Source organism: Candoia aspera, chromosome 3, assembly GCF_035149785.1.
Source record: "Candoia aspera isolate rCanAsp1 chromosome 3, rCanAsp1.hap2, whole genome shotgun sequence".
Classification (NCBI taxonomy): Eukaryota; Metazoa; Chordata; class Lepidosauria; order Squamata; family Boidae; genus Candoia; species Candoia aspera.
This window is the reverse complement of record NC_086155.1, coordinates 106,220,148-106,247,255: the sequence shown is the minus strand read 5'-3', so window position 1 is coordinate 106,247,255 and position 27,108 is coordinate 106,220,148. Positions and strand designations below refer to the sequence as shown.

The 27,108-nt window shown below is 38.5% G+C and overlaps 2 protein-coding genes across 2 annotated transcripts in view; one reads left to right on the top strand and one right to left on the bottom strand.

Annotated features, from left to right (window-relative positions):
- Positions 1 to 10,998, top strand: part of PAPPA2 (pappalysin 2) — a 159,976-nt gene extending 148,978 nt beyond the window's left edge. Inside the window, exons 20-22 of the mRNA XM_063298487.1 lie at positions 1,713 to 1,784; positions 8,859 to 8,957; positions 10,914 to 10,998. Of these exons, the coding sequence (XP_063154557.1) occupies positions 1,713 to 1,784; positions 8,859 to 8,957; positions 10,914 to 10,988 (246 nt within the window). The 3' untranslated portion in view covers positions 10,989 to 10,998. The remainder of the gene's footprint in view (positions 1 to 1,712; positions 1,785 to 8,858; positions 8,958 to 10,913) is intronic.
- A 13,468-nt stretch (positions 10,999 to 24,466) lies between these two features.
- Positions 24,467 to 27,108, bottom strand: part of ASTN1 (astrotactin 1) — a 252,732-nt gene continuing 250,090 nt past the window's right edge. The window contains exon 23 of the mRNA XM_063299889.1: positions 24,467 to 26,825. Coding sequence (XP_063155959.1) covers positions 26,591 to 26,825 — 235 coding nt within the window. The 3' untranslated portion in view covers positions 24,467 to 26,590. The remainder of the gene's footprint in view (positions 26,826 to 27,108) is intronic.

The window sequence follows — 27,108 nt, the reverse complement described above, 5'->3', positions numbered from 1 at the left end:
TTTTTTTGCTCATTTTCTTGATCCTTCTGTATATTTTCAAATCACTTCTCTTCCTCTACTTGATGGTCTGTGAACTTTAATGGGATTGTTGAATCATTGTCTCCAAGAAGTGTCTGCCATACAGATCAGGGTGAAGTAGGAAGAACAATGAAGTGGATTAGGGAAGTGGGCTGGACTGATTTGGGTCACGCAGGCTGAAATATGCCAACTGGATTCAACGATTATAAATGCAGTAATCTATATGTATTTATAATTTATTCAAAGAAGCAAAAATAGTTAAGTATATGAATCAACTATTGCTCACTTCATTATATGGAAACAAGCTGGGCATGTCAAGAGAAACACTGAAATAGGTTGAATGCAGTAGGAATGGGGTGCTTCAGAAATGTAAGAGGAGATAAGAGTCAGGAATGAATCAGTGCTGAGTGAATGTGGATGTGGATAGAATACAGAAGGGTGTGCAGTTTGAAAGAAGGTTGAGATGGATTTTTCATATAGAGCAAATGAATAAGGATTAAATTGCAAAATAAATATATGAAAGAAGAGGGAATGCATGAAGATGGGGAAGACAGAAATTCCAAGGAACAAAAAGCAATATATAAAAGAGTAAATGGAATGATAAATGGATGGTAAAAGCAAGGATGCTTTTTAAGCATAGAAAAATATGGAAATATATAGTGAATAGTGTAAGCTAGTTTTAGTCCTTTTCTTTTTCTTGTCTCAGGACTTTAATCTACTTAGCTTAGAATTTCACTACATATTTCCCATTTCATATAGATTAGCCTTGATATTATAGGGGTGATGTGAATTAAGGTGGATACTTTTACAAAGTATACTGATACTTTATCCAAAAGTATAGGCATGTTTTGAGGCTAAGAACAATATTATTTTCTTTGTTGGTTTTGTGGGGCTTGGTAGGCCTACAAGTCAAATATTCTTACTGCAGTTTTTACTAACATCTTTCAAAGGTAAGTGTCATGTTCACCGATTCCATGTAGTTTATACATCGTAACGTTTCACATGCCAAGGTGCTGACGCGCGTTTCTGTTTGGGAGGGAGCTGCTGTGAGACCTTGCACCAAGCTCTGTATGTGAAATCAGTACAATGGAAAGTGTTTGGGTTATGTTATCTGTGCAAGGCCTTTTCCCGCAGACCATCAGAAACCGTTAGGAGCACTTGGGATTGTGAACTTGAGAAGATTCTACGGGGGGAGGGATTTCATTTGCACTGAGGGTTTTTAGTTTGCGTTTGGTGTGCTTTCATCATTCTCAGCTTTCTCTGTGATCCTGCATACTATTCTTTAATAAATCAGATATCTTTGCATTCCTGCTCATGAGTCTGAGAGTGTTTTAGAATAGGCATTCATTACAGTAAGTCTGTAAATATAAGGTCTAAGAATTTAGGTTTTTAAAAGAAGGATGATGCAAATCTTGAAATTTTCTGGAATCAAAATTCTTTACCAAGTGGGAGATGGTGTATAGAATTTGTAATTCCATGCACATGGAATCTTTAGCATTGCATAAACTTAGAGTCTCATAGATCTTTGATGAAATAGGGGATCTACCATTCTTAGAATAATCTATATTATCAATTTTTCTGGATTAGTATTATGAAGAGTATTATGTAAGTACTGTACCTTAAATAAATAAAAAACTATGGAATGCTTGCTCTCATTCTCTGGCCAATGCAAAATTCTTCATATCTCCCTTCAGAGTATTGTGTGTACTGGAAGACTGGAATGGTATCCTGATCCAAAAGCTATTCATTGTATTACTTCTTGTGAGGTAAGAAATATTCTGTCTGTCTGTCTGTCTGTCTATCATCTGCCAAAGGGACATTAGGGCAAAATTCTTGTGCCTCTGTTGCCCTGCCTGTCTGTCCCTAATCAGGTCCTTCAGATTCAATCCAATCCGTTAGTTTATTATTGCATATAATGTACTTTATTGCACTCAGAAGGCTAATAGGACTTTAGTTTGCTGAGTCCTCTTTTTTGCCACTCTTGTAAATTGGTTCCTAGTGCCCAGTTTTTGGGAATGTGTCCTGTGTGATCAATATGCATAAAGAGAGAGAGAAGAGGTGCCCACTGTGCATAGTTCAATTTAAGTAGTTCAGGGAGGGTGCAGTCACAACCAGGCCTTTTTTCCACTCTGAGGGTCAATTAGTCTGGTGGCTTGAGAGAGGGAGACTGGGGGCCAGCCATTTAGTGTGACAAACTCCAGGACCTCCGTGCTATTCACCTGGGTGGGCTCTTGAGTATAGAGCTCGAAAGTGCTCCTCTCATATGTGTAGATAACTTGATTAGCAGGTTTCTTAACAGTTTTTTCCTAAGGCCCTCAGCTGTGAGAATGAGAAATTCTTTTCTTTAACTGAGTTGATTAAAGTCTGCCAACTGTCACTGGTGGCTTTATCCATTTTACTGTTCAGGAGGGCCTTATAGATTAAAGATTGAGTCCACTCCAGTGTAGGAGTCTTTAAACCTTCTAATACCGCTACAAATGTAAAATGAATGAATGAATGAATGAATGAATGAATGCCCACTTTGGAGGGAAGACTCTGAAAGCCACAAAAGGGTTGTTGACAGCTGCCAGTGGTCCCTGGGCTGCACTTTTTACATCCCTGAGCTTGAACTAAACATGTAGCAGAAATGTCTTCTGTGATCAAAGAAATGATGCCTCTTCAAACTGAAATAAATCAATTTTCTACTGCTCCTATAATCCATCTGGAGGAAGAAATCTGACCTCTTGAGTGGTTTATTCCCTGCTGCACTACTTTTTAATCTGCATAGGATTCTTAAATTAGGGAGTGTTCAAATATGTGATCTTGCACTGCAGTTTGAATTGGTATAACCCATTCTATCATCTCTGGAAGCTCACCATTTTCTTGTTTCATTTTGTAAATCAGTCAATTTTGTAAGAATCAGTCTGCATTTATTTGCGTCATCTCCAGAATCTTCAAAATCTAGTGCTGATTCTAATTGCTGAATAAAAAGCCTTTTTCCATGTTCTTTCACCATTTGGCGTGTAAAGACTTCCTAGGGCATGTGGGCATGAGGTCTGAAAGCAGTTAGCACCTTCTCATATCCCCATCTTCTCGAAGTGTGGGAAGTATATGTATAATATTTGTTCCTAATTTCCTAGCAATCTTGGGAAGCATAGTTCTTCGAGAGAAACTATGGAGAAGATTAGTAATAGAGGTCTCCATAGTTCATCAAACGATATACAATTTTGAAAAATGCTATAATAGTTCAATTGCTATAAATCTGATGCTGGTGTTCAATAGAAACTTGCCCTTCATGTTGTGGTCCAAAAAGACCCTTTTCCTAAGCTTTAAAAAACAGCAACTTTATGATGCAGTTTGGATTACTTGTAATTCTTCTTTCTTCTTTGTCTGATGCCAGAATAGCTAAACTTTGTTTTTTCCCTTCTGGCCATCAGTCTTTCTTACTGACTTTTTCAGTCTCTGTGCCAGGAATTAAGTGTAGCGAGGAGTGAAGCATGTGTAAATTCACAAGGAGGGTGCAAAAAAGGGGGAAAGCATTTGGAAAGTTCATCAGCAATAATGATGGTGGTGCAATAAACTTTGAATTACAGATGCTCCAGGTCACTTTAGTCTTGCACTATCATGAGAAGAACAGATGGCGTAGAAAGTTGTTTCATGCTTCCCTTTTTGGAACAGGCCTTTTTCAAACAAGGGCCAAGTGCACTTTCTTTTCCTTTTCTTTTTCTTGCTGAAAGCAGAATTTATACAAAGCCATCTTTTTTCCTAATTTAATATTCTGGAATGGATGGTTGTCTATCAAATATGACTAAGAATTCAGATATATTTGTTAATTTAAAACTAGCTTCAATCCTTGTCCTGAGATACCCATTATTCTCTAAAAGGAATCTGGGAATTGCTTTTTCTTCCCTCTCTGCATATTTTTCGCCATGGTTCTCTTTCACTTGTAAGAAGCTCCTCGTAGGCAGATATTATATTATTCTTGCTATCAGATGCAAAACAGAGAACGCTACCACAAAAAGCAAAGCCAGTTGGAATACGATCAACTACCAATTCCTGTCTTAAACTCAAGTATTTTGAATCAATGCTAGAGTCGGGTCACAGTGAGATTGAGAGGAGACACCAGTATTTTGTGAAATCACCTCAAGAGACCAAAATAGAGGGAGAGACAGGCCATGGCTCTGTTACAGTCTGGCAACTGTTCTTTTTAAGTTTTTGAGGAATGGGGTCTTCTGCTTACACCCCTTGGAGCTCTTTCTAGCTATGATGGTTGAAAGCAGCTGGCAGTTTCCTGTCATTTCGAGGTGGGGAACAGATGCAAATTGCTATGCAAGCTCTAGTCACCACAGTTAAAAATAAGTCCTAAATTCTCCGCCCAAACCCATTTTTAGCAGCTTTGCAGGTCTCCACTCCTCTTTTCCCATGTCAATTGTGGTCCCTGGCCACCAGCAGACTGCCATTCTGTAGAAAGCCTACTCTGAAGGCAGTTTACAGTGTTGAAACAAACTTATATTAGGGTAGAAACCTTGGCATGTTACTGTGGGAAACACGGCAGGAAGCCTGTAGTTAGAAGATAGAGATTGTAGCATGTAGTTTGGGGACAAGGCTTTTAGAAATATACGGACATGCATCTTTCATAAGCCTGGGGCAAAGGAAATGAGGTGGCTAAAATAGGTTTATAAAATATCCATAATAGCAGAACTCTTCTGTTTTTAAAATGAGCTGCAGACGGATACATGCTGCTTCAGTTTGCAGCAGTGAAGGAGCACCATACCAGTAGTAACAAATGTGGGCCTAGAAACTGGTTGCTCCTTTAGTGTTGCAAAACAGTCAGTTATCTGCAGTGGAGGGAAGTGCCAGTTTCCCCGACAATCTCATCCTTGTTACAAAATTTGCTTATTTACATATGTATATTAACGCATGCAGGATTTGATGCAGTGAGCCCTGGATATGGAAGTTAACTGAACTTCCCCAGAGGTAAATAGAGGTCCTTTAGAAGCATTTATTTTATTCAAATGATTGATGAATTTAAATCATCATTCAGGGGATTTAATCATATGTCCAAAGATAGAAAAACTGAAGATGTTAGCAGTAGAATTGGCCTCTTCTTTGATTGCCTTCCATCTTTCCAAGCTTCAGGGTCTTCTCCAATTACTCTTGCCTTTGCATTATGTGTCCAAAATGTCTAAGCTTTAGCTTCATTATCAATGCTTCAAGTTGGTTTTATTTCAAGTTGGTTTTATTTCATTATTTTATTGGATTATTTATTGTTGCAGTCCAAGGTAATATCTAAAATTTTCTCCAGCATTACAATGCAAGGAAACCCATTTTTCTTGGCTCAGCCTTTCTGATGGTCCAGCTTTCACCTCTGTATGTCACAGATGGAAAGAGTACTGCCTTGACAATATATATCTATATGGTATTTCTACACTTATTGTGTCTGCATTTGTCAGAGTCTTACATACATGCTTTTCAGTAAATTAGTATGATTCAGAAGACACCAGCAAAAGCATCAACAACAAATATGTGCTTTGGGTTGAAATCTAGAGATTTGGTTTGATTGGGAATGTGCCACAGCTAAATCCAAATGAGTGGAAGTACATAATACCTCATCTTCAAGAGCTAGTGATTTTTTCAAAAGTCCTGTGAGTCCCTTTTTAAGAGTTAGAAACAGGTGTCTCAGCTGGACAACCAGTTGAACCATCTCAAAATGTCAAAAATAAGAACTGACCCTTATCTTTCACTGTCCTAAAAGATTCTGGTAGGCTGATTAGATGCTTGGGCTGAGGTCTCAGGGATCATCTGAGTAACTCAAGTTCTCCTCAGAGTGACCACATGTGACCTTTTCTGGGATCCACAAAGAACTTCTGCAGCTGCAAAACCGCAAGATTACTGGGGGTGGAATGGAAGACTTAATTCTGGCACACCCTTAAAAACTGAGTCTGACTGGTTGGATCCAGTACTAACCTGCTTGTTCAGTTTCATTAACTGTTCTCTCCAGATCTCTAAGGACTAAAGAACTAGAAACAATCCAGGTAATTTCTGCCCAAGTAGCCTTCTAAGTAGTCTCAGAAAGCTGTACACTAGTTGCTGACTGACTCGCTGATTCAGTCATAAATTCAAACCTAATAATCCTGTCATTGATCTTATATGGTCACTTATCCCAACATCAACAAGAAGCGAGAGTTCAGTAGGTAAAACTGCTTTGTGGATTTATTTACTTCATCAGTTTGGATCAATCCATCCATTGTCTGAATGTCCTGTCATTAAGCACAGTCTGGGGCATTGAACCAGATAGGTTTCTTGTGCTCATCCAGTTAATTATATTGGTTGATTGCTAATTTAAAGGGAAAATAAAATAAATTAAGCTAGATCTGTGTCAATTCAAAAACTGTGTGGCATTACTGAAATGCATGTAAAGATCTCTCCAAGGGTTTTTAGATACAGCTTACCTGAATTATAATTTTAAGGTTGTAGTAATGAGACCATAAAGTTTTGTGGTCCATTTATCCCTTCGTGTTGAAAATTAACCTTGCCTTCCAAATAAGTCTGTAAAAGTTATAGTCCTCTTGCTTACAAACACTATATAAATCATTTGTGGGATATTAAAAGCCTGGAAAAGAAATGGGATCTCATTTATATTTTTGCAGAAATGCTGTTTTGTTGGCACTGATGTGTGGGAATAGCTATTTATTTATTTAGACTTTAATTGGGAAACACAGAAGAATGCTTTCTAGGCCTTGGTGGAGACTTCTTCCATTTGTCAGGAGATGGAATTCGAACTATGGAAGTCTGGGAGTGATTTCCTGCTTGAACAACAGTTCAGGATCCCGCTTTTATCTCTATTCATCTGTAAACCTGAATGGGAACTCTATAGGTAACTGGAAGATGTGTTGTTCCTGTTCCTCAGTCCGAGAGAAGAAACAAGTCGGTCAAAGATTAAAGTAGAGTTTATTTTAAATAATTTGGAATACCTGTTTGTTTGCTCTGAGAAGCAAATTCTCATGTATTGCAGCAAAATTGATCATGTATTGCTTGGGAGCATCTGTGTGTGCAGAAGTGTAATATTTGGTGAGTACAGAAAGAAGGGAAAGATAATTCAGAACTATGAGACAACAGCATTTCTGCTTTGCAAAATGCTGAATGTTACTCTTCTGGAATGTTGTATTCTGTCTCTTCAATATATTGTTCATCTAGAATCCAGATTTCCAAGAGCAAAATAACTGAATCACTTAAAGTGCACTGTATATTAGCTCTTATAGTGGCTATTTTATTATAGCATTCCCATTATATCCATTATGCTTTAAGGTTCATTCTGGCTTATTTTAGGTTAAGCGATGGAAAACCTAACTGAAGTTCCAGTTAGATCTTCAGGCCAGAATGCAAAGGACCTGAGTTCTGGTTCCTTACCATTCCAAGTGGTCCACCCACCATTCAGCTCACATTACTTAGCAGTAGTTGGGTATAAACTGTGGTTTGAACTAATTAGAACCCATGATTTCCAACATATTTTATGACTCACTTTATTATTTTTTCCTTTAATTTTTCCTCTCATTATTTTATCTTCCATTTTTTTCTTCCCACACATTTTTCAACATGAATTATCATGGCTGCCCACAAATGTTGTAGATGCCCAAGTTTATCCCTGCTTGAATATATTTTTGGCCATTTGAAGTGATTGGGAGGAGAGCAGTTAGGAGTCATATACTATGAGGACAACTTATCTTTTCCTCATCCCAGCATCTCCTCTGTACAGATGCTGATCTGGAAGTCAGTACAATAGGCAGTTCGTAGCTGTATTTGGAAACTATATAAAATGTGATTTTCTGGCTTTGCAAATAAATCATCATCTAAGTAAACAAACCCTACTGTGTGGAATACAGCAAAAAAAAGGGGGAGGAGGGTCAGATTATCTCTCTCCTTAGTTATACTGGTTTTCTTCCTTACCTGCTGTTCTTCAGTAGAGAGGTGATGTTGCCATAGCATCCTCAATGACCTTCTATCTTGAACCTCATCACAAGCATAATGCATTAAAACATTAAAACATATTAAAACATCCCTCCTTGATTACATAAAAGCAAGTTCTTTTATTATAGCATTACAAGTAAGGATGTCCTGGTGACTGAATAGGGTACATTTCCAATTAAGCAGTATAATTTCACTGATGCTGAGAATTATCCCACATTTTTCTTGAGATAGTATGATGGTGGTCAAAGGCGGCTTTCTTGTAAGCAGTTGGCCATAATTTTGTATGAAGGCACACTTTATCATTTCTTTCTAATGGTTCCAGCTTGTTCAAACATTCATGTCAATTTGTTGCTTGAATCTCATGTTGGAAATATCCAGTATTTGTTTTGCCAAATGACATTAAAACATGATAATCTATGAATGTTAGCAAATTATCACCCTCTCATTTCCCAAAGTTATATATGGACTTGATTTCATTTAATTTAAATTGACTTCTTCTGAATCGATAGTCATGAAGCCCAGGGTCCCTGTTTTTGGGGGAGATGGGTGGTGATAAAATTTGAAAATAAATAAATAAAATAAATAAATAAAATGAATGTGTATCATTTTGTGGCAGCAGAACCATTCCTTGGAGTCATTTGGTCATCTGTTTATATAGGTCATGCACATTTTCAACCATGATAGCCAGATCAATAATATGTATATATGTTTACTGATTCTTGTCATTGAAGATCCTCAATATAGCTATTTAGATTTTCTCTTCTCTTGCTTTACCAAAATCTGGGTTACAGTATATTAGTTGTTTCTAACGTGTGAATGTCAGACGTAATTGTTTGCCTTGTTTTTCTCTGTTGCTCTTTGTTCAGCAAGTGCTTTTTTCTCTTTCTTTATAGCCTTTCCATGCCGATGGCTGGTGTGACACCATCAACAACCGAGCCTATTGTCAGTATGATGGTGGTGACTGTTGTTCCTCTACAGTTTCATCAAAGAAGGTAACTGAGCTGCTAGTTATCCATTCCAGAAAATGGATTTTATATACTTGCAGATAAGCCAAGAATTTTAGGTGCCAAAATGTGCCCAAAAAATCGGGTTTGGATTATCCATGAATATATACAGTAATACTTTTTTTAAGTACTTGCATTTCCCATATATATTTGCAGATAAGCCCATCTGCGGATGAGTCTACCCTTGAATTTTTAACCAAAATACCATGAAAAATGTGGGTCGGCTTATCTGTGGGTGGTGCATTTTTCATGGTATTTTAGTTAAAAATTCAAGGGTAGGCTCATCCACAGATGGGCTTATCTGCAAATATATACGGGAAATGCAAGTACTTAAAAAAAGTATTACTGTATATATTCACAGATAATCTGCAGCATATGCGGTAACTTAGATTTATAGGTAGTGTCCTGTCCTAGGACTTTTGTATATACATTGTATGCTACTTGGCCTCTTGTATAAAAATGCTGCATTAACACAGGTGAGGAATTAACCAAAGATGAAGGTTTTTGTTAAATTTGTTTGTTTTTTAAACAGTCATGGCAAGATCCTTCCTTTATAAATGTTGTACTTGATGTGACACAATAGTACCAGAAAGAGGAGATTTGTGTCATTTGCCAAAGAAATCCTCTCAAATGTACAAGGATGCTCAAACAATGGTCCTGAAGAAGCTGACTGTTAGTGTGGAAAGTATAGGCAGAATTCACAGGGTGTCTTTTTCAAGTCATACGACACATACAGCAAGGGCAGGGAACTCTCCAGAAAGAAAATACTGACTATTGGGGCAACACAAAGATACCAGCCCACAAAAGTGTTCTGGCTTTCCCTTAACTACTTCTTGTGATACTCTAGATCTTTTTTTAAGTGCAGCTCTTTCAAATACTGTTCGAATGAACTCCCATTTCATATAAGGCTGTGGATGAAGACAAATGGAGCTCCAGGTATATACAGATTACCTTTTCTGAGAACATTTATCATACTGGTGTGTTTCATCCTATGAGAAGTGCTTCATGAAGTGTGTTACAGATTTCATCAGTGCTTGGCAGAACAGAAGGACTGTGCATGCTTCACTAGATTTAAAAAGCCACCAAATCAAGAAGATGCAAGGTGGTGCACAGAATAAAAATCAGAATCAAAACACACAAAGAGAGAAATACCAATGCACTGAGGAAATATGCAAAAAAGAAAATTTCAACCATCATCATCATCATCATCATCAGTCAAGCAGGATCACAAATTGGCAGGGCTTCTGGCCTGTTTGAAAAAGCATGTTTCGAAAGCTTTTCTAAAGGAGAGTTGAGGGAACTACTTCAGCCCTTGCACAGGGCCGCAACTGGGGGTGGGTGGGCAAGCAGGGCATGTGCCCCAGGCGCCACGCTGGGGGAGTGCCAAAATGAGCGTTGGGGGGTACCAACATGGGCATGGAATCCAGGTTTGCCCTGGGTGACACAGACCCTAGTTGCGGCCCTGCCCTTGCACATGGCATTTCTCTGCTGATCATTAAAGCAACTTCTTTGTCATAATGCAACTCTTAAATCAGATTCAGGTTGAGTGGAAGCCTGGGGAAAAAAAGGTTGCTTTAGTGGATAACAGAGAGAACTATCATGCTTTTTAGCAAGTATATCTTGTTAGGCCTCCCACATTGAGCAGAACCTGTAAGCAGATCAAAAATTAGTTTCTGCTGATGAATAAAGGAATGAAACTATCTTAAGCCAGCATTGCAGGTGGAAACTGATTTGATTTTATTACATTTCAGATATATCAGTACTTTTTTTTTCTTGCTCTTAGGTTCCTGCTCTCTGTAAGATATTGGGTATCATCTTGGATAATTTGGGGGATGAATGACTGATAAATAGTTCTAGTATGTACCACCAATGCATATGAGCTGAGATGCTTTCAGTGAGTTAGGCCTCCATTCCCTAAATGCCACTGTTCTTCAAATCCTTTAGGTTGTTCTGTTTCCTAATGGCTGTGATCAGGATGAGTGCACCTGCCGGGATCCAGCAGCAGAAGAAAATCAATAGCAGCAGCAGCAGCAGCAGCAGCAGCAGCCGCCAGGACACATTGTGCTGCCAAGGCTCAAATTGGAGGAAATTATGAAGGCTTGGAGGAGAGAATAAACAAGAGAACAGCAAAGGCTTAAGAGAAGGATTCAGGAGAAGTCTGGTCAGCAAGGTCCTGCACTTGATGTGTAAGTGCATAAAGGAGAAAGGAAATTATGAGGAAAGAGGTAGAGAGAAGGAATGGAGAGCGAGCGAGCGAGCAAGGAAATGAATACCCTTACTACCTTTGGTCAACTTGTTTTCCATCCGAACTGAAACCCAATTTGGTGTTGTCAGCTCTACTGGCAAACTGGATCTAAACCAAGTCTCGACGCTACCTTCCTTGCATTGCTGCATCAATGGTTTGCCACCCAAACTGTGTCTTTGCTCTGACGTTTATCAGTATGCTCCCCTCTAGAGCTTGATTTAGCAAAGCGGGGAGGGAAATGTGATCTGTCTGCAAATATTTAAACATAATTTTATTACAAATCTATTTAATATTTTTATTTGCTGTTTAGTAAGCTAAAACATGCTGCTGTGAAATACCCTACGTTAGAAATGCGGGGTCATGTAATGAGCATTCCCCGAAATCCAGAAAATTCCAAGAGGTAGCTTATAAACATCCAAATTAAGCAGTAAATGCTTTTTTCCTAAATTCTATCACACTGGGCTGCAGAATTGAAGTCATGTGTGGGGATGCTCTTTTGGTCACCAGCTGCCTGCCCTCCTAGCACATAGAAACCATGCCTGCTTTTTTACTGGGCATCCATAAACACCCATCCCTCTATTTCCTAAGCAGCATTACGTAAAGCACAGAAATGGAGTAACAAGTAGTAAGCTAAAGAAATGGTAGGCATGAGATAAAAGAAAAGTAATTATAGCTCAGTGTATTTTAAACCCGCCCCATTTACTATCCCTCTCCATGCATTTCTACCCTTCCAAATCATCCTTACTTCTACTATGTCATACACCGCTTTATACTAGTTGGTTTTTTCAACTTCTCACCTCTCTCTTCTAGAGGATTTCATCTGCTCCATCCAACTTTTCTCCACCTTCCCCTTCCTTTTAACTCATTCACACCCTTTCTTCATGTATTTATTTTGCAATTAAATCCTTGTTCTCTTTATAAGACCACTTCAATGTATTGAGTCAGTCAATGTTTATTCAGCATCCATTCAGTCCTGACTCTGTCTCTTTACACAGACATTTCTAAAGCATCCCACTCAAGCTATGTTCTGCTTACTTTTACTTGGAGGTTTCTCTGAACTCTCACTGCTTTGTAAGAAAGAAGCATACTGCTAAACAAAACCACTTTTGCATTTGACAAGCATTCATTCCGCACAACAGACCAAATACTACCCATTACCTTTTGCCTAGCATTTTCGTCTCTTAAAATTTCTCTATCCATTTTCCCATCTTTAGTAAACATTATAGGGAGATACAAAAACCCGTTTACTTCCTCTAGTTTTTTTAGCATTTATGTATGAGTAACAGACATGCTCCAAACACAACTACCTTGATCTTTGATACATTGATTTTTAAATTCATACTATTCATTCTGTCAGCCTACCCATCTAACATTTGCTGCAAATCTTTCACTTATTGCCAACCAACACACATCAAGGATTCCTTATACAGTTATCCATAAACAGATTAAACAATCAATGAGACACCACCCTCTGTTTATTCTCACACATGCTTTACTTCCATCACCACTCTTACCACATTCAGCAATTTATTTTATTTATCAAATTTTATCACCGCCCATCTCCCCCCACAAGGAGGGACTCTGGGTGGTTTGAAAGTTGAAAGCAATCAACTTCCAACTCTATATTCATTCAAAACATCCGTAATTCAAATTTATTTACTTTATTATATACTTTCTCTAAATCAGCGAATGTATAATGTAGTTTATGTTTCATATTCATACATTTCTTAGTGACTTCCTAAGAAGCTAAAAACTGGTTACTTGCCCCTTGCCTGTCATAAAGCTGGATTGCTTGTTGTTGTGTCTCCTAGCCTTTCAATTAGAATTCTACCAAACATGTTCCCAAGTACACTTAACAAACTAATCCCATTACAGTGTGTTATTCAATCTTGCCATCTTTCCTTGAAGAGGAATATTAACAACATTCTTCCAATTATCAGACTCAGATGCAACCTTCCCATTAAATGAGGCAGACATTCTGCAAGCAAACTACATTTATATTTTAAGATTTATATGATCTACACCTGCAATTTTACCATTTCTCAACATTCTTAGAGTATTTATGATAGCCTTTTCATCATTTCTGCACACCAAGCAGTTCGAAAACATGCAAATGTGAGTAGATTAATTGGTACCGCTTCGGCGGGAAGGTAACGGCGTTCCGTGAGTCATGCTGGCCACATGACCCGGAAATGTCCTATGGACAACGCCGGCTCCAAGGCTTTGAAACGGAGATGAGCACCGCCCCCTAGAGTCGGACTCGACTGGACTTTACGTCAAGGGAAACCTTTACCTTTACCTTTCATCATTTCCCCCCCTTGGACACTAGTATTTATAGTATTTATATATATATAATTTTTATTAAGAATTTTGATTATAATAATAAAATCTAATACAAACTAAACTTAAAGAAAAGCGAATAGGAAGGAGTAAAAAGTGCAAGAAAAAAAGAGAAGGAAGGAAGAAAAAGAAAAAATAAGTATAAAGAAAGAGAAAAAAAAAATAAAGAAATGACTTCCAACCTTCATCACAACAGGTATAAACCAATTTAGTAACTCTTCACCCCCTCTAAGGATACATTTATCTCTTCATCCCATACCCCATCTTTTATCTATAAATAAATCCATAAAACACCATCTTTTCAGTCCTGGTGTCAGCAGAAAGTCCATAAAGGGTTACCAGAAGTAACAACATACCTTGTTTTAACCTTGAACAGATAAACAAACTTTATATTCCTTCCTTTGACTTCTAATAGTCTTAGTCTTTAGTTCATTGAAATATTGTCATAGGATTTGATTTCTCTTCATTTCTTCTTGTCCTGTCGTACAGAGTTCTTCAAGGCTTTAACAAGCCTCTTTTGTAAATCCAGTAGGAAAAAATTATCCAGGTCACTCTCTTGGTTTGTCATTTGTATTTCCCTTTGAAATTTTAAACCTCAGCCAGTTTCTTTTGTAGATCAAGTGAAACATCCTTTTCTAAGTCATTCTCTTGGCCTGTCAGTTGTAAATCCACTTTCGATACCATCTTTATCTTCTACATCTGACATTTCTTCAGTAACATCTTTTGGACATAATCTATCCATAGAAACAGATGTTGTTACTAACATCGTTGATATTGAGGCTACTATTTTTTGATTCCATTCTTCAAAAGTCTCCTTTAGCATTTTCATTGTTCTAATGCTTTACAACATTTTACAGGCTTGTAAATTACCTAAAAAACTTTAGTTCCCAGTTTTTTAAATCATGAAATTGCTTATCTTCGTTTTGTCTTGTGCAAACCAGAACAGAATCTATTTCCCATGAGAAGCTATTTGTTCTTTATAATTAATTCCAAAATCTTATTGTAATAGTTTCAATATTCAAATTTTATCTGGATCCTTGGTCTGTTTATAACAAAATCTTACTAAGCTGATTGCTGTTTATTTCAGATTCTTTAAATTCTTAAGCTTATGATTAAATTTTTCTTTCATCCAGGATTGAAAGCAGACCCACCCGGCATTTTCAAACTTGTTGCTCCAAAGGTCTCTAATAGCTTGAAAGTAGTTAATGAGCAATTTCTGAGTGATTACAAAGTGAGGTTTGTGAACTTACTGTCTTTTAAAAGTCTCCACCGCAGTTGCGAGGAAGATGACTACTTCTTTTGTCTCCTGGTGCTCAAACCTGCAGAAAACCGCTGTCCTATGGTCTCTCCTCATGAGGACCAGCCAACTGGAGCAGATGTGGGTGATCTCCCATTGTCTCCTTATCTGGAGAGGTTCCGAGGAACCGGTCTACTCACCGGTTCCTTGGTCTTTGCCACAGTTGTCAGCTGCACTTTCACAGAGCCATCTTCAGTTTGCCATACCTCCCCCAGAGGTCTGGACACTGACATTTATAGTATTAATTTCATTTCTATTCTCCAAGATATCACTGTCATTCTCCTACAAATATCTCTAGCCCTTCCAGCTTTTGCTTCAGCTTCAGCCCAAAATTGCTCTGTGTTTATTCTGCCTCTTTTAATTTTACTATTCCTTGCTCTTTTTTTCCCCCTATACACATATTATACAGTATTTTTCATCCAATTTTTTTGCAGCATAAATTCTTTTATGTGTTTTTTGTTTGCCTTTCTCACTTCTTCATTTAGCATTCTTTTTCATAATTTCCATTAGCATAACTCCACACACTTTTGTGGCACTCTGTAATGTAATTCTTTTCTCTTGGTTTCCACCAGCTTCCACATCTTCTTTTTATGTCCATTTCCATTCATACTGTTTGGAGAGGCATCTGCCTGTCAATACTTTTCAAACAGAACTTGTAGTTCCTCTTCTTGCAAGTCAGAAAAGGAAAGGATAAAAGACAGAGTTGTTTACTAATTCTCTTTTAGCCAACTTTGTACTTTGGTGTACAAAGATTGTATGTCTTCAGGGAATAACATCCTGAAGAGATACAATTCAGGAAAAGTGTTACCACTTGATTCTGCTCATTGTATATACTGGCCACATCATGGGTATTTAATGTATGCCTCCACATCTTCCTTCAAACTCAAGATGTATATAATGCCTATAAAGGAAACTTGACATCAAAACTCAGAAATCAGAAGTTCAGCTATCTTTACTATAACATCACAATATATAAAAAACAAAACAAAACAAAAAGCAGTTCTTAACAATTAGTGTATCAGTGACTAACCTACTTTCCCAATCCATGTTTTATCTATTTAAATCCAGAAAGACAACTTGTTGAAAGCTTTCTGAATAATCACTACTGATAGGCATCACTAGGCATGCGTAGATCAGATACTGTCCAGGACATGTAATAATCTACTTCATGATGCAGAATTCTAGTGGGGTAATTTTCGTGATTTTTTAAAAAAAACATATTTTAAATTTAAAAATCCATAGCAAAATTTATCATGCATCCCTTGAGTCTGATACCTTAATTCCCTCATTTTGGTCCTCTTCATCTGAGGATGGCCATGACATTTGTAGAGATAATAGGGTAAGCTAATTTCTTTCTGGCCCATCTTCAATTTTTGAAGAAGTTTGAATGCTAGATGGACTTAGCATATGAAGATTGTTAGTATTGCTGTGGATCTGCTGGGTGCAAAATGCATACCCAGGAGGATCCATAGTGCAATTATTTTGTATTCCTATTAACCCCAGTATGATACTTTAAAAATCCAGAAGAATACTATTTACTTAACATAGTTTAATGGGTTAAAGGATCTGAACACACTGAGATAGTTCACCACCCAGAAAGTTATATGTGGCTTGTGACCTTCTGTTAGGGTTCACAAGCAAATTGGGGGGGGTGTGCAAAATGGGTAGAGCATGCACATACAAAGCAGGAGTGATGCTAGGACTTGCTACTTCTCTGCCTGGATAAGCCAACAGTTGCCTTATCCAAGCACACTACATTTGGGGACTCAAACAGGGAGAGAAACTGCTCAAAGTTATCTGCAGCTGGAGTCAGTGTTAATTTAAGAAATTCATCAATTTATGTCATCTCTTATTTGACCCAGAAATTCATATACTGTATCTAAGTAGAAACAGGTATTTGAAAGGTAATTGCACTGTTGGCTAATGTGGAATCAGTTCTACTGCCTGGATTTGTGTTCACTAATATGGATTAAAATCAGTACATATATAAAGGGAGACATAGGTAGAAAGCTGTTTAAGAGGCAGAGAAGCATTGAGGGCTAGTCCAGCAAGATCTGTAGACCTTCTAGGACTACAAAAACATGTCACCATTTGTTTGTGGTATGTGCACTGGAGCTTGGCCACCACAGCACACATTTTTAATTGGGGAATTTCCCACCCCCTTCCCCAAATCAGGCTTTTATGTCCTTTTTTTAAAAAAAAGAAAAAAGGAATATACATTTTTCAGATTAAAATTTTAAGGAGGTATGTCTTCATTTATTGGTTATGTATGGATAAAGCGAATATTTTTAGGAATATATTTGTATTCTTTCCAGAGGGTGAAACTTAATTGAGTGGGATGGTGATTTCCACAGCAGCACAACCCTTTTTATTGACTTTTGTGTCTCACTCAAAATTGTCCTGAGAAACAAGATTGTCTCTACATCAGCACGTAATGTTTTCTAATCCTTGTAATGGGAACAGAAGGAAAAGCAACGCCTGTTTGCTTTTAATGTGTTGGCACAACAGAAGAAGATACTATGGGGGTGAATCCAGAGGAAGGCTTAGTCTCCTCTTCCCTATGCATGCTGCTTGTCATGCTGTTCTAGATGATTCCCTAGCCATCCGAAGCGGTCTTTTAGGAAACACTGGGGGCTGCCCAATAACGAACAAGTGCAAAGATCGTCTTGGTGCCTGTTAAGCATTACTCTAGTTTAACCCGTAGTGGTAGAGACACTCTTAAGGATTGGTCACAAGAACTTGGTTGTGTTTTCTGTTATTTGGGGGAAGATACAATCTGTACTCCCAGCTGCTGTGTCTTTCACACTCAGTCACGTCATATGATACTTCCTGAGTTTCTGAAATTCAGCTCCAAGCCTTACAGCAATCAAATGTGTAAATTTCACTGATTGGCAGCCTTTCACCCACTGACTGGGTGGTTTCCCCATTTGCTTAAAACACCATTAAACTAGCTAATTTTCTCAAGTTAAGTGCTGAAGAGTTGTACTTCTGTGAATATAGCATTGGGAATGAAGATTATTACATTCCTCCACTAGAGCTGATTAAAGATATCTGTTGTGGTCATTTTAGTGAATCACTCGTTTTTACAGTATGGGAATATGAGATTGCATTTAGCTACATGGCACATCATGTCCCTTTTTGGAAGGACAGCTTTATTCACAGTCAAGGCTGCTGCTATTTTTTGTTTTGTATTTGATAATTATTTTTTATAAAAATCTATAAAATTAAATAATCTACTGATCCATCTGTGTCTTTCTCCATATTCTTATCTCTGATGTGAAATGAACAGTATTTCCAAGAAAGAAAATCCATCTCAGCATGACTTCTCTGGGACAGTAATCTGGTGAAAAAGAATTTATACATATCAATATGTTGTCCCTGAAGCTAAATATAAACCTGCTGGGCTGCAGACTTGCCTTTGCTAGCGAAAGAAATAGTTCAGTTGCTGACTTGCATTTCAGTGCCTTGGAATTAACATATGGAAGTTCTTGGAGATCCAAAGTATGGAGTTTCACATGGGGAGATAAATTTGTTCCCAGCAAGAACCAAGGAAGAAAAGCCCAGAATAATGCAAAGAAGCTGCCTTAAATAGTCAGCCCAAAATCAAATGTTCATTTACAATGCCCAGACTGATATCATGCTCCATTACACACAGACAAAATCATACAGCGTATAATATTTCTTTCTCCTCTTTTCACTTTAATGCTTAATACCAGATAAAGAATTTTGCTGGAAATGGTGCAATATTAAATGACCCTCAGACGCTGAAGCCCAACGTTACACATGCTGTCGAGATGTGCTATTTGTCCTGTTAGGATCGCTGTGGGAATACCGGGCTTAGCCAGAATCCTTCTCTATCCATGTTTTCACAATTTGCCTTGTGCAGCGATAAGAGTGCCTTTCTAAAGTGCATGCTTACCCTACCCTACAACACACCATACCATAAATTTGTAGTGGATGACCTGCCCCATGGATGTTGTAGCTGTTGCCCAAAAGACCCTGGGAAGGGTAGCTGCAAATTACAGCATGAACAACTTGGAGATCTACCAATGCCTTGGACTAATCACAACTATAACCAGCACTCGATGCCACCTTGTGAACATTACAATTCTGATAAGGTCAGTGCTACGAGCCCAATGTTTACATTAGGATTGTAGATGGCACCTTGTTGTTAGGTGTGTTCAGTCTTAATACTTAACAGCAATTCAGGACTATGGGACCTGAAATTGTGATTTTCCCATCAGTTGTAATTCAAATGTTTACTTACTTTCTCCTGTTGGTTGAGAAAATTGTACATATGTTATACAGGAGGCTGCTTGATACCTGCTTATTTCAAGGAGCGTAACATATTGAGGTAATCTAATCACGCTGGCTTAATTTCTAAAAGCATCACATTGCAAACCTATTTATGTCCTATGGAGTCAGTATCACCATTCTAGAATCTTCACCAAAGCTAAAAGAGAAAAACAGGCTACATCTGTACCTGATTCTCCAGGTGGTGATCTACCCAGTCATTTCATGCCCTTGCATTGGCATCTTTAAAATGTGCTAGAGCTTAGCTGTTTTTTGATCCTGGGAGTGTTCTCTTCCGGGTAAAGGCATTATCACCATTTATCTCCATTCCTTCAGACCACCACCACGACACTTCTCATAACACCTTTGCCAGGAGGAGAAGAAATGCTGAGGGACTGTGTACTGAGCTGTGAGGTGAAAAATAATACCCTGAAGAGCTGCTGATTACAAGGAGTGTGTCTGGGGAGCTGCTGAGGATGAAGGGGTGGCTGCTTCCTGCTGAATATGCAGAAATTGTAAGAGAAATATAAAGCAGCTCACAGAGTTTGAACTAACAGAAGTTTGGCAGGGGAGTTGAAGGGGGAGTTCTTAACAATTTTCCCCCTTATATCAATAGTTGGTTATTGGCTAAGGTAGAGTCCTGTAAAATACACAAGAATAAAGAAAAGCCTTCTTTGGTGCTCTAAAAATAAAAGTTGAAGATGAATGGACCAGGGTCTGCAATTGCTTGCAGCATGTTTGTTTTCTTGCCTTAAAACCTGACACATATTTGCAGCAAATGCTAACTTATAGCAGTTTTTGAAGAAAGAGTTAGAAACAGCAAGTGGCTACTTCTGCTGGGACAGGACAAGGATTTATCAGCTTAAAGAAAGGAGGCCCTAGACAGTGGAAGCAACTCTCCCCAAGACAGACAGACAGACAGACAGACAGAGGAGCAAGCTCAATGCACGATAGTGAGATCCAGAAGCAAGAGATGTAGAAGATATTCTGTTCTGTTGGAACTCAAGAGAGAGTTTTCAGGCACTTTCAGATGAAAAAGGCTCTGAACCTTTGGAGGAAGAAGAGGGACTGCAGAATGGTAGACAGGAGGCTGGATCCCTAAAGGGCAGAAAGGAAGCAATTATGCCATATCTGAAGTCTTGGTAATTGGTGATTTGGTATTAGAAGGCACTGAAGTTAAGCTCTGTGGACCAGAACGGTTGGCTCAAGGAGCATTCTGTCTGCAAGTATCAAGGACGTGAAACCAGAGAGAGCAAGCTTTTGAGACTTATTAACACACTAACATTTTTCTGTTCCTGATGATAGATACAAAGACAAATGGTGCTCCAAAGAGCAATTAGAATAATGTCAACCAGATTTTGAAAATCCTAGGAAGATAGATAGAGAGATAAGCTTTATTACAGCAGCCATTTCAGAAAGAAACCCAAAGCCCTGGGGGCTGGATGGCATTCTAATCTGTCCGTGGAAGAGGACCCGAAAGGGAGAGAAGAAGAGCGCAAATTGAGAGACTGCTATGCAAATTATATGGATAGGAGAGACTTGGTCTCTGGACTGATGGTCTGAGTTATCAAAAGGGGGAATTACTGGTACCAGATGGGGAGCACTTCACATTAAAAATGTATTTGGCCAAAGCCTGGTAAGATGGATTGGGAGGGCAATTTAAACCGAATCCAGTGAGGGATGGAAATGGAAACTCTGAAGGACTCAGATAAACACTTGTGTACTGTAGAAAGTGAAAGTGTTGCTGAAATGGGGCTTCTTAAACCACTCAAAGAAAAAATCAGTACATTGGTTCATAATGTACATAGCCTTCATTGTCTATATACTGATCCCCAGAGTATGGGAAACAAGATGCACTTGAGGTCTAAGTACAGAATGGCAAACAAGTATAAAAGAGCCGATCCTGATGCTTGGAATACAGCAGTTTAAAGAATCATTTGTTCAAAAGGAACAGAAGCAAGCGAAAGGGAGAAAGAGTGCACTGTGGGTTAAAAATACCTAATCATGCTCAGAGAACCAAATTAATTTACTAGGCAATGCTGCAGAGAGCATCAGGATTAAAGTAACTTTTTCTATTTTTGTCCGTTCAACCATGTCCAATTCTTGGAGACTGCCTGGACAAGTCCCTGCAGTGTCCTTGGCAAGGTTTTTCGGAAGTGGTTTGCCATGGCCTTCTTCCTAAGGCTGAGAAAGTATGACTGGCCCAAGGTCACCCGGCTGGCTTTGTGCCTAAGGCGGGACTAGAACTCACAGCCTTCCGGTTTCTAGCCTGATGCCTTAACCACGATGCCAAACTGGCTCTCTGAAAGTAATTTTAGGAACAAATAAAAGCAGTATGGTGGTGCCTCCAATTAAGGAGGAGATGCAGCTGCTTTCCAAAAGTAAATTGCAGATCTTTCAAAGAGGCATAAAAGTATAGTAATAACTTAAATCCTGCCATTTGTTAAGATTCAATCTGTGCCAAGCATGGTCTTTCCAGAAAATGTCTGACATTTCACCGACAAATTTATCTTTCAGAGGGTTGAAGATCAGCTATCCTTGATTTGATCCTAATCAAAGGGGAAGAAGTAAGGAGGTAAAATAGTAACATTGGGGGGAAAGTGACCATGTAATGCTAAAATTCTTGATTTTAAGGGAAGCCAAAATTGAGCACAGTCAAACATTTAACTTACTACTTTAAAGAAGTATATTTCAGTAATGGTAGAGCATAGGATCCCCTCGCAGGAAATCTAAAGGAGATCAAAATTAGGCAGAGAAGAGGGTGGAGGTTGAATTCTGACCATGGATAACCCCCCAACAGCTCAAAATGGGTGGTAAGTTTTGGAAGTGGAGAATTATTTCAAACTCCTGAGTACACATTTCTTCCTAATAGTAACTGGTCTATATAAAAAATGCAGAGACTTCCCTTTGCAAGCTCAGATGAGGTTGCAGAGTTTCAAAGCAAAAGAAGCTACAATTTTTTAGGGGGGGCGGGGGAAGAGGGAAATGACATCAATTGGTGTGAAAAGATAAACAGACATTGTAATTTCTCAATCTCACAAATTACTAACAGTGCCATTTAATATTCAGTTAGATGGTCATCTGAATTTTACAGAGTGTAACAATTACTGTTCTGAAATCTTTTAAAGAATAACAATAATACTGCTGTTTCAAAACACTGTTGCCAACTGCACCCATTACTGAAGAGTAGCAAAACTGTGTGTTAGAATTCAAGCATCAAAAAAGTGGGAATTGTAGTAAATTTGGGGAGGGTGTGAAACTGATCATATTGACCACACAACAAGTAAAAGATAACTATGCTAATACACAGTACAAAATCTTGAAAGAATAATAGGAAAAGTTCAGTTTGATTCTATCCTTTCATCCTACAATAATAAAAATATGGCCAAATGAAGGGCTTTTAAAACTGGTTCAATAACAGAACAATCCAATGCATTTCTACATTTGTAGGTCAGTATCCTAAATGTCCCCTTTATTTCACAACACTGTAATTATAAGTACATTAATATTTGGAACAAAATCTTGTCCAGAACATGTAAGTACATTAATATTGGGAACAAAATCTTTTTGTCCAGAAGTTTCAAGATTCAGGAAGATTCCTGAAATCCTCTTAGATACCCAATTTATTTAGGTAGCAATTACTTTACTTTTTCATACATGTCCAGTGGCCCAAGCTAAGGGATATGGTTCCAAAATATAGCAACATATCCAAGCTGGTGAAGCCCACACCTGTCAATTGGAATGATAGTTTGAGAAAGCACTGAGCCTTTCTTCCTCCTTTTTCCTCAGGTAGAGAAGGCAAAGTTAGGCCAAGGATCTCTTGTTTATAGGATAACTGAGCATAATTGCTTTGACTTGGAACAATCTGCAGCAAGTGGCACTATTAAAAAACAAAAACAAAACTACTACCCAGAACAGAGTGAAGCAAAATTGCAAAAGAACATGATTGAATTTTTGTTTTCATTAAAAGTACTTTCAAATTCTTATTAAATAAAATGCAGATTTTTTTTACAATATTGTGACTTCAACATTGTAGTGCATTACTGTAGAAATCTAGCGGTGCCTGCAAAATTAGTATATGCATTTGTGTGTCTGGGTGTGCCTGAATGTATAAAAACAAGGGAAACATTCCAGTAATTCAAACATGGAACCTGCATGCAGAAAAGAAGATAAGAACTCTGCAGCAAGGAAATCCTAAACTGAAATATGAGCCAAATTAAGAGGAAAATATTTCTCAGTATAGCCAAATGGCTATAGCATTTTGGGAGCCAGGATTTGGATAGCGGATGCAAAAAGGAAGCAGCGCTGGCAAAAGAAAAGTACAAGACATGGAGTTTGGAAGGAGGAAAGGCTTTTCTATTTAAAAGAGTTCTACATGCACATGAGTCACAGGTTTGGGTTACCATGTATAGCAGATTATTTGCTTATTTGCTTTCCCAACTCAGCGCTCTCCAGATGCATTGGTGGGATGAAGCAATAAGCATCTGCATCATCTAAAAACCACCATCCCCTTTCCCCTGTGCAACCATCAGAAAATTTTATTCATCAGAAACATTGTGATTTAAAACATGTCTCATTGAGTAAGGCTTCTTTAAGTGTGTAAACAGCTCTATTTGAAATATTCAGTAGGGACAAGCTATTTGTTCTTATATTGAGAGCATTCAGCAGGAGACCCATTACCAGTATTTTTGACATATAAAAAGTGAATATTGTAAGGGCTAAATTTTTGTTTTTATCCTCCCTTGCTTATTGTACATCTCAACAAGACAGCGTAGCGCAAAGAGGGCAACTACTGTCTTTGTTAGGCTGCAGGTAATGGGTTCAGTATGCTCCCTTTGCATCCAGAATGGCAGCCACAGAAGCAAGCAAAGGATTGCCTCCTGATGATTTTTAGTGACTAGTCTCCCAGCATTACTTTCCATAGGAGGAAACCGACATTTCCTCTTAAGCATGGATGTTGCTACCTCACTAGCCCTACAAATGGAGCCAAATTAGATAGGAGGGCTATGCACACTTGAAAATGGTCAAGAAACCATGCTTTGGATCTAATGCAAGCACAGCATTTATCTACTATTCATTAAATCAGCCAGACATTTTTTAGGCTTCTACATGAGCTTGAAAAAGAGATGCCATGACTGGTTGTTTTTAATGAAGAGCACCTGTGGGAAGTCACAACCACAAATGGGTGCACAGTAAGGCAGTGTTTCTCAATCTCAGCAACTTTAAGATATTAAACATGCTGGGAATTCTGGGAGTTGAAGTCCACACATCTTAAAGTTGCTGAGATACACTGCAGTAGGGAATAGGCACATCCCTTTTTTTTCCTGCTAAAATTGCCTCTAATCCCAGGGTCCTTTAATAAACTAACAATTTAATAAGGAAGGCTTTAAAAATGCACGATTTTCTCAGAACATGTTCTGCAATGTATTCCAGAGTAGACTTTGTTACATCGTAGAAGTACATTCAGACACCTGAAATCTGAAAGTATCCTTGGGACCAGGCAAATATTGTTTGGTAGAACATATATGTACATAACTACCAAGTTTCCAAGTATTTTGAAAGAAGCATTAGATTTTGATGGAATGAGGGGAAATCAAAGCTGTCAGATGTTTGAGGTCCCCTCATTCCTATCAGAGCCATAACAAGAGTGTGTTGCCTTTTTTAGTGCTGAAATCTTGGCTTACTTGATTGGAGCTCTCATTTTTTGGGGTTTCTTTCGTTACCAGTGGCAAATGAAAAATTGCTGAGCTGAATTTAGCCATGCCTCATCTTACTGATTCTAGCTATGTTCCTGAAGATCATTATTACCTGGTGCCGATAAAGGTTTCTCCAGCTCATAATTTCCCTGAGAAGTTCTTGGCTCAGAATATTTGCAGAGTATATACAGGGCAACAAGAAACCCTTAGAACTGGACAGGTAGGTTACTAGGATAACTGGATATGCTGCAAGGATATTAATCCTACTGGACACTGTCTGGGCTCTAAGGCTTCCTGTTACCATCTCCTTTGTGAGCATGTTCAGCAATACCCAATGCCCCACCATTTGGATGGCAGAGAAGCCTGCTTTAAATGACTCTTGAGGAGGTGAGAGAAGCATTTGGCCACCGCAGCCAACCATAGGTGAAGCTCTTCAGCAAATCACAGTCCCCCTCAGCCAACTGTTTTCTGGCTCAGCAGTATCATCTGCAAAGAATTTTACCAGATATTCATATATTTTGGATATTATATATCCAATTATATATCCCGGTAACTAAATGCTGAATGTGCAGAAACTGATTGAAACTGCATAATCCAGAATGCAAAGCCTTGTTCCAAATGCAGCAACCCTATAAGATGAGTTGCTTCTAAAAGAAAATGAAGAGTTTCTCTCTTCCTACCCTATAACCATGGATGATCATCCACCTTGCCCTCCATATACAATCAGCCTTTCTTCCCACTTCATGTTATTGCACTGTTTGCAACCAAGTCTTAATAACTACTAGTATAGGCTGAATGGCCGTGTGTTAAGTTATTCCAAATTTTGTTTTAAAGTTTGCATCTAATAGCTCAAATATAAATGATAGGTTTCCCTATCAAATAATTTCAGCTTCTGTACTTTATTTTATTTGCATTTCCTAGTGGCAAAATTGAGTTTTGTTACACACCAGATGCTCTGATTTTAGTTTTGTCTGGCGCATTTGAAGCTATGGAAGCTCCTAAATTATGTTGTGGAATATGCCATTCGGCATCTTTGTGATCTTTCATCAACTTGTAATGTGTCTCAGTGAGGCACATCCAAATGGGGACTGCAAGGGGAGATGCTCCAGCTACCCTAGCAAGGTATTCAAGAGTGACATAACAAAGGAATGGCTGCTATAAAAGGAGATGAGGCAGACATCACATAAAGGAATTTTTCTCTGGAAGATACTTAGTTAATTCATTCTATGTATTTTATCCTTTCCTCTGAGCATGCTTTCATTCTTCTTCCTGTTGCTGATTTGTTTAGATCCCCAAAGAGATTCCTTATTTTGTTAGCTTTGGTTATTCTGTTCTATTTCATGCGAGTCTGTGTGTGTCCTTGTGTCAATGGTGTATGTGTGTGGAACAGGCTGCTGTTCTAGGAGTATTTTCTCGGTGAACCACACACATGCAGTGATACCTTGACACACAAGGCTAAGGAACATCTTGGCAAAATGAGCAGAGCAATTCCCCCATTCCAAAGAGGACATCTCCCATAACCACCACCACACTAGATATCACATCACTTGCAAATGTGGGAAAGCTTTGCACCATGTGAAATCAGCGAAGCCAACAGAAACAACGTGATCTCTCTGTCTAAGCAACACTGTCATTAGAGATCTATCTGGTGTTTGAATATCCATGTAAAAACCCCAACAACCTGCTCCTATAAACTCCCTGTCTTCCACAATGCTGAGGAAGTTCTTTTGATGTCTTTCCATGAGCCTGCTCAGTTGTCTTTGTCTCCATAGTCATTGTAAAGAACACTCAGCATCTGCTCCTCACAAGTTTTCTTCAGGTCACGACTCAGCTCCAGCCAATTGAATCCATATGGCTTGATCTCACTGTAGCGGCAGGCAAGGAATTTGAGTGTTGTACGCTGAAGACTGATTTTGGGCTCTTGTAAAAGACTGTGGCACCAGGTACTTAGATCCCCAAGCTGGGAGAGGATAAGCCCAGCTTTTCTGCAGAAAAGAAGCAATGGAAGGGTAGTGGGTTTGGATATGACATGTCAGATAGAGATAAGTTATGATGAGAATCATGGACAAGAGATACTGAGGGGACACCCAAGCTCTTGCTTGAACTCTGGCTCTTCAATGACACTTATGCAGTAGCTGCACGGGACTGCACAAATCCAGCCAGCTGCTAGATGGCAGCCAAGAGAGACAGACAATTCTAGCACTTTTCAGCCATCTAGTGGTTGATAGGCTGGTGGGACAATACTTTGGCAAAAAGAAGGCAGAGCAC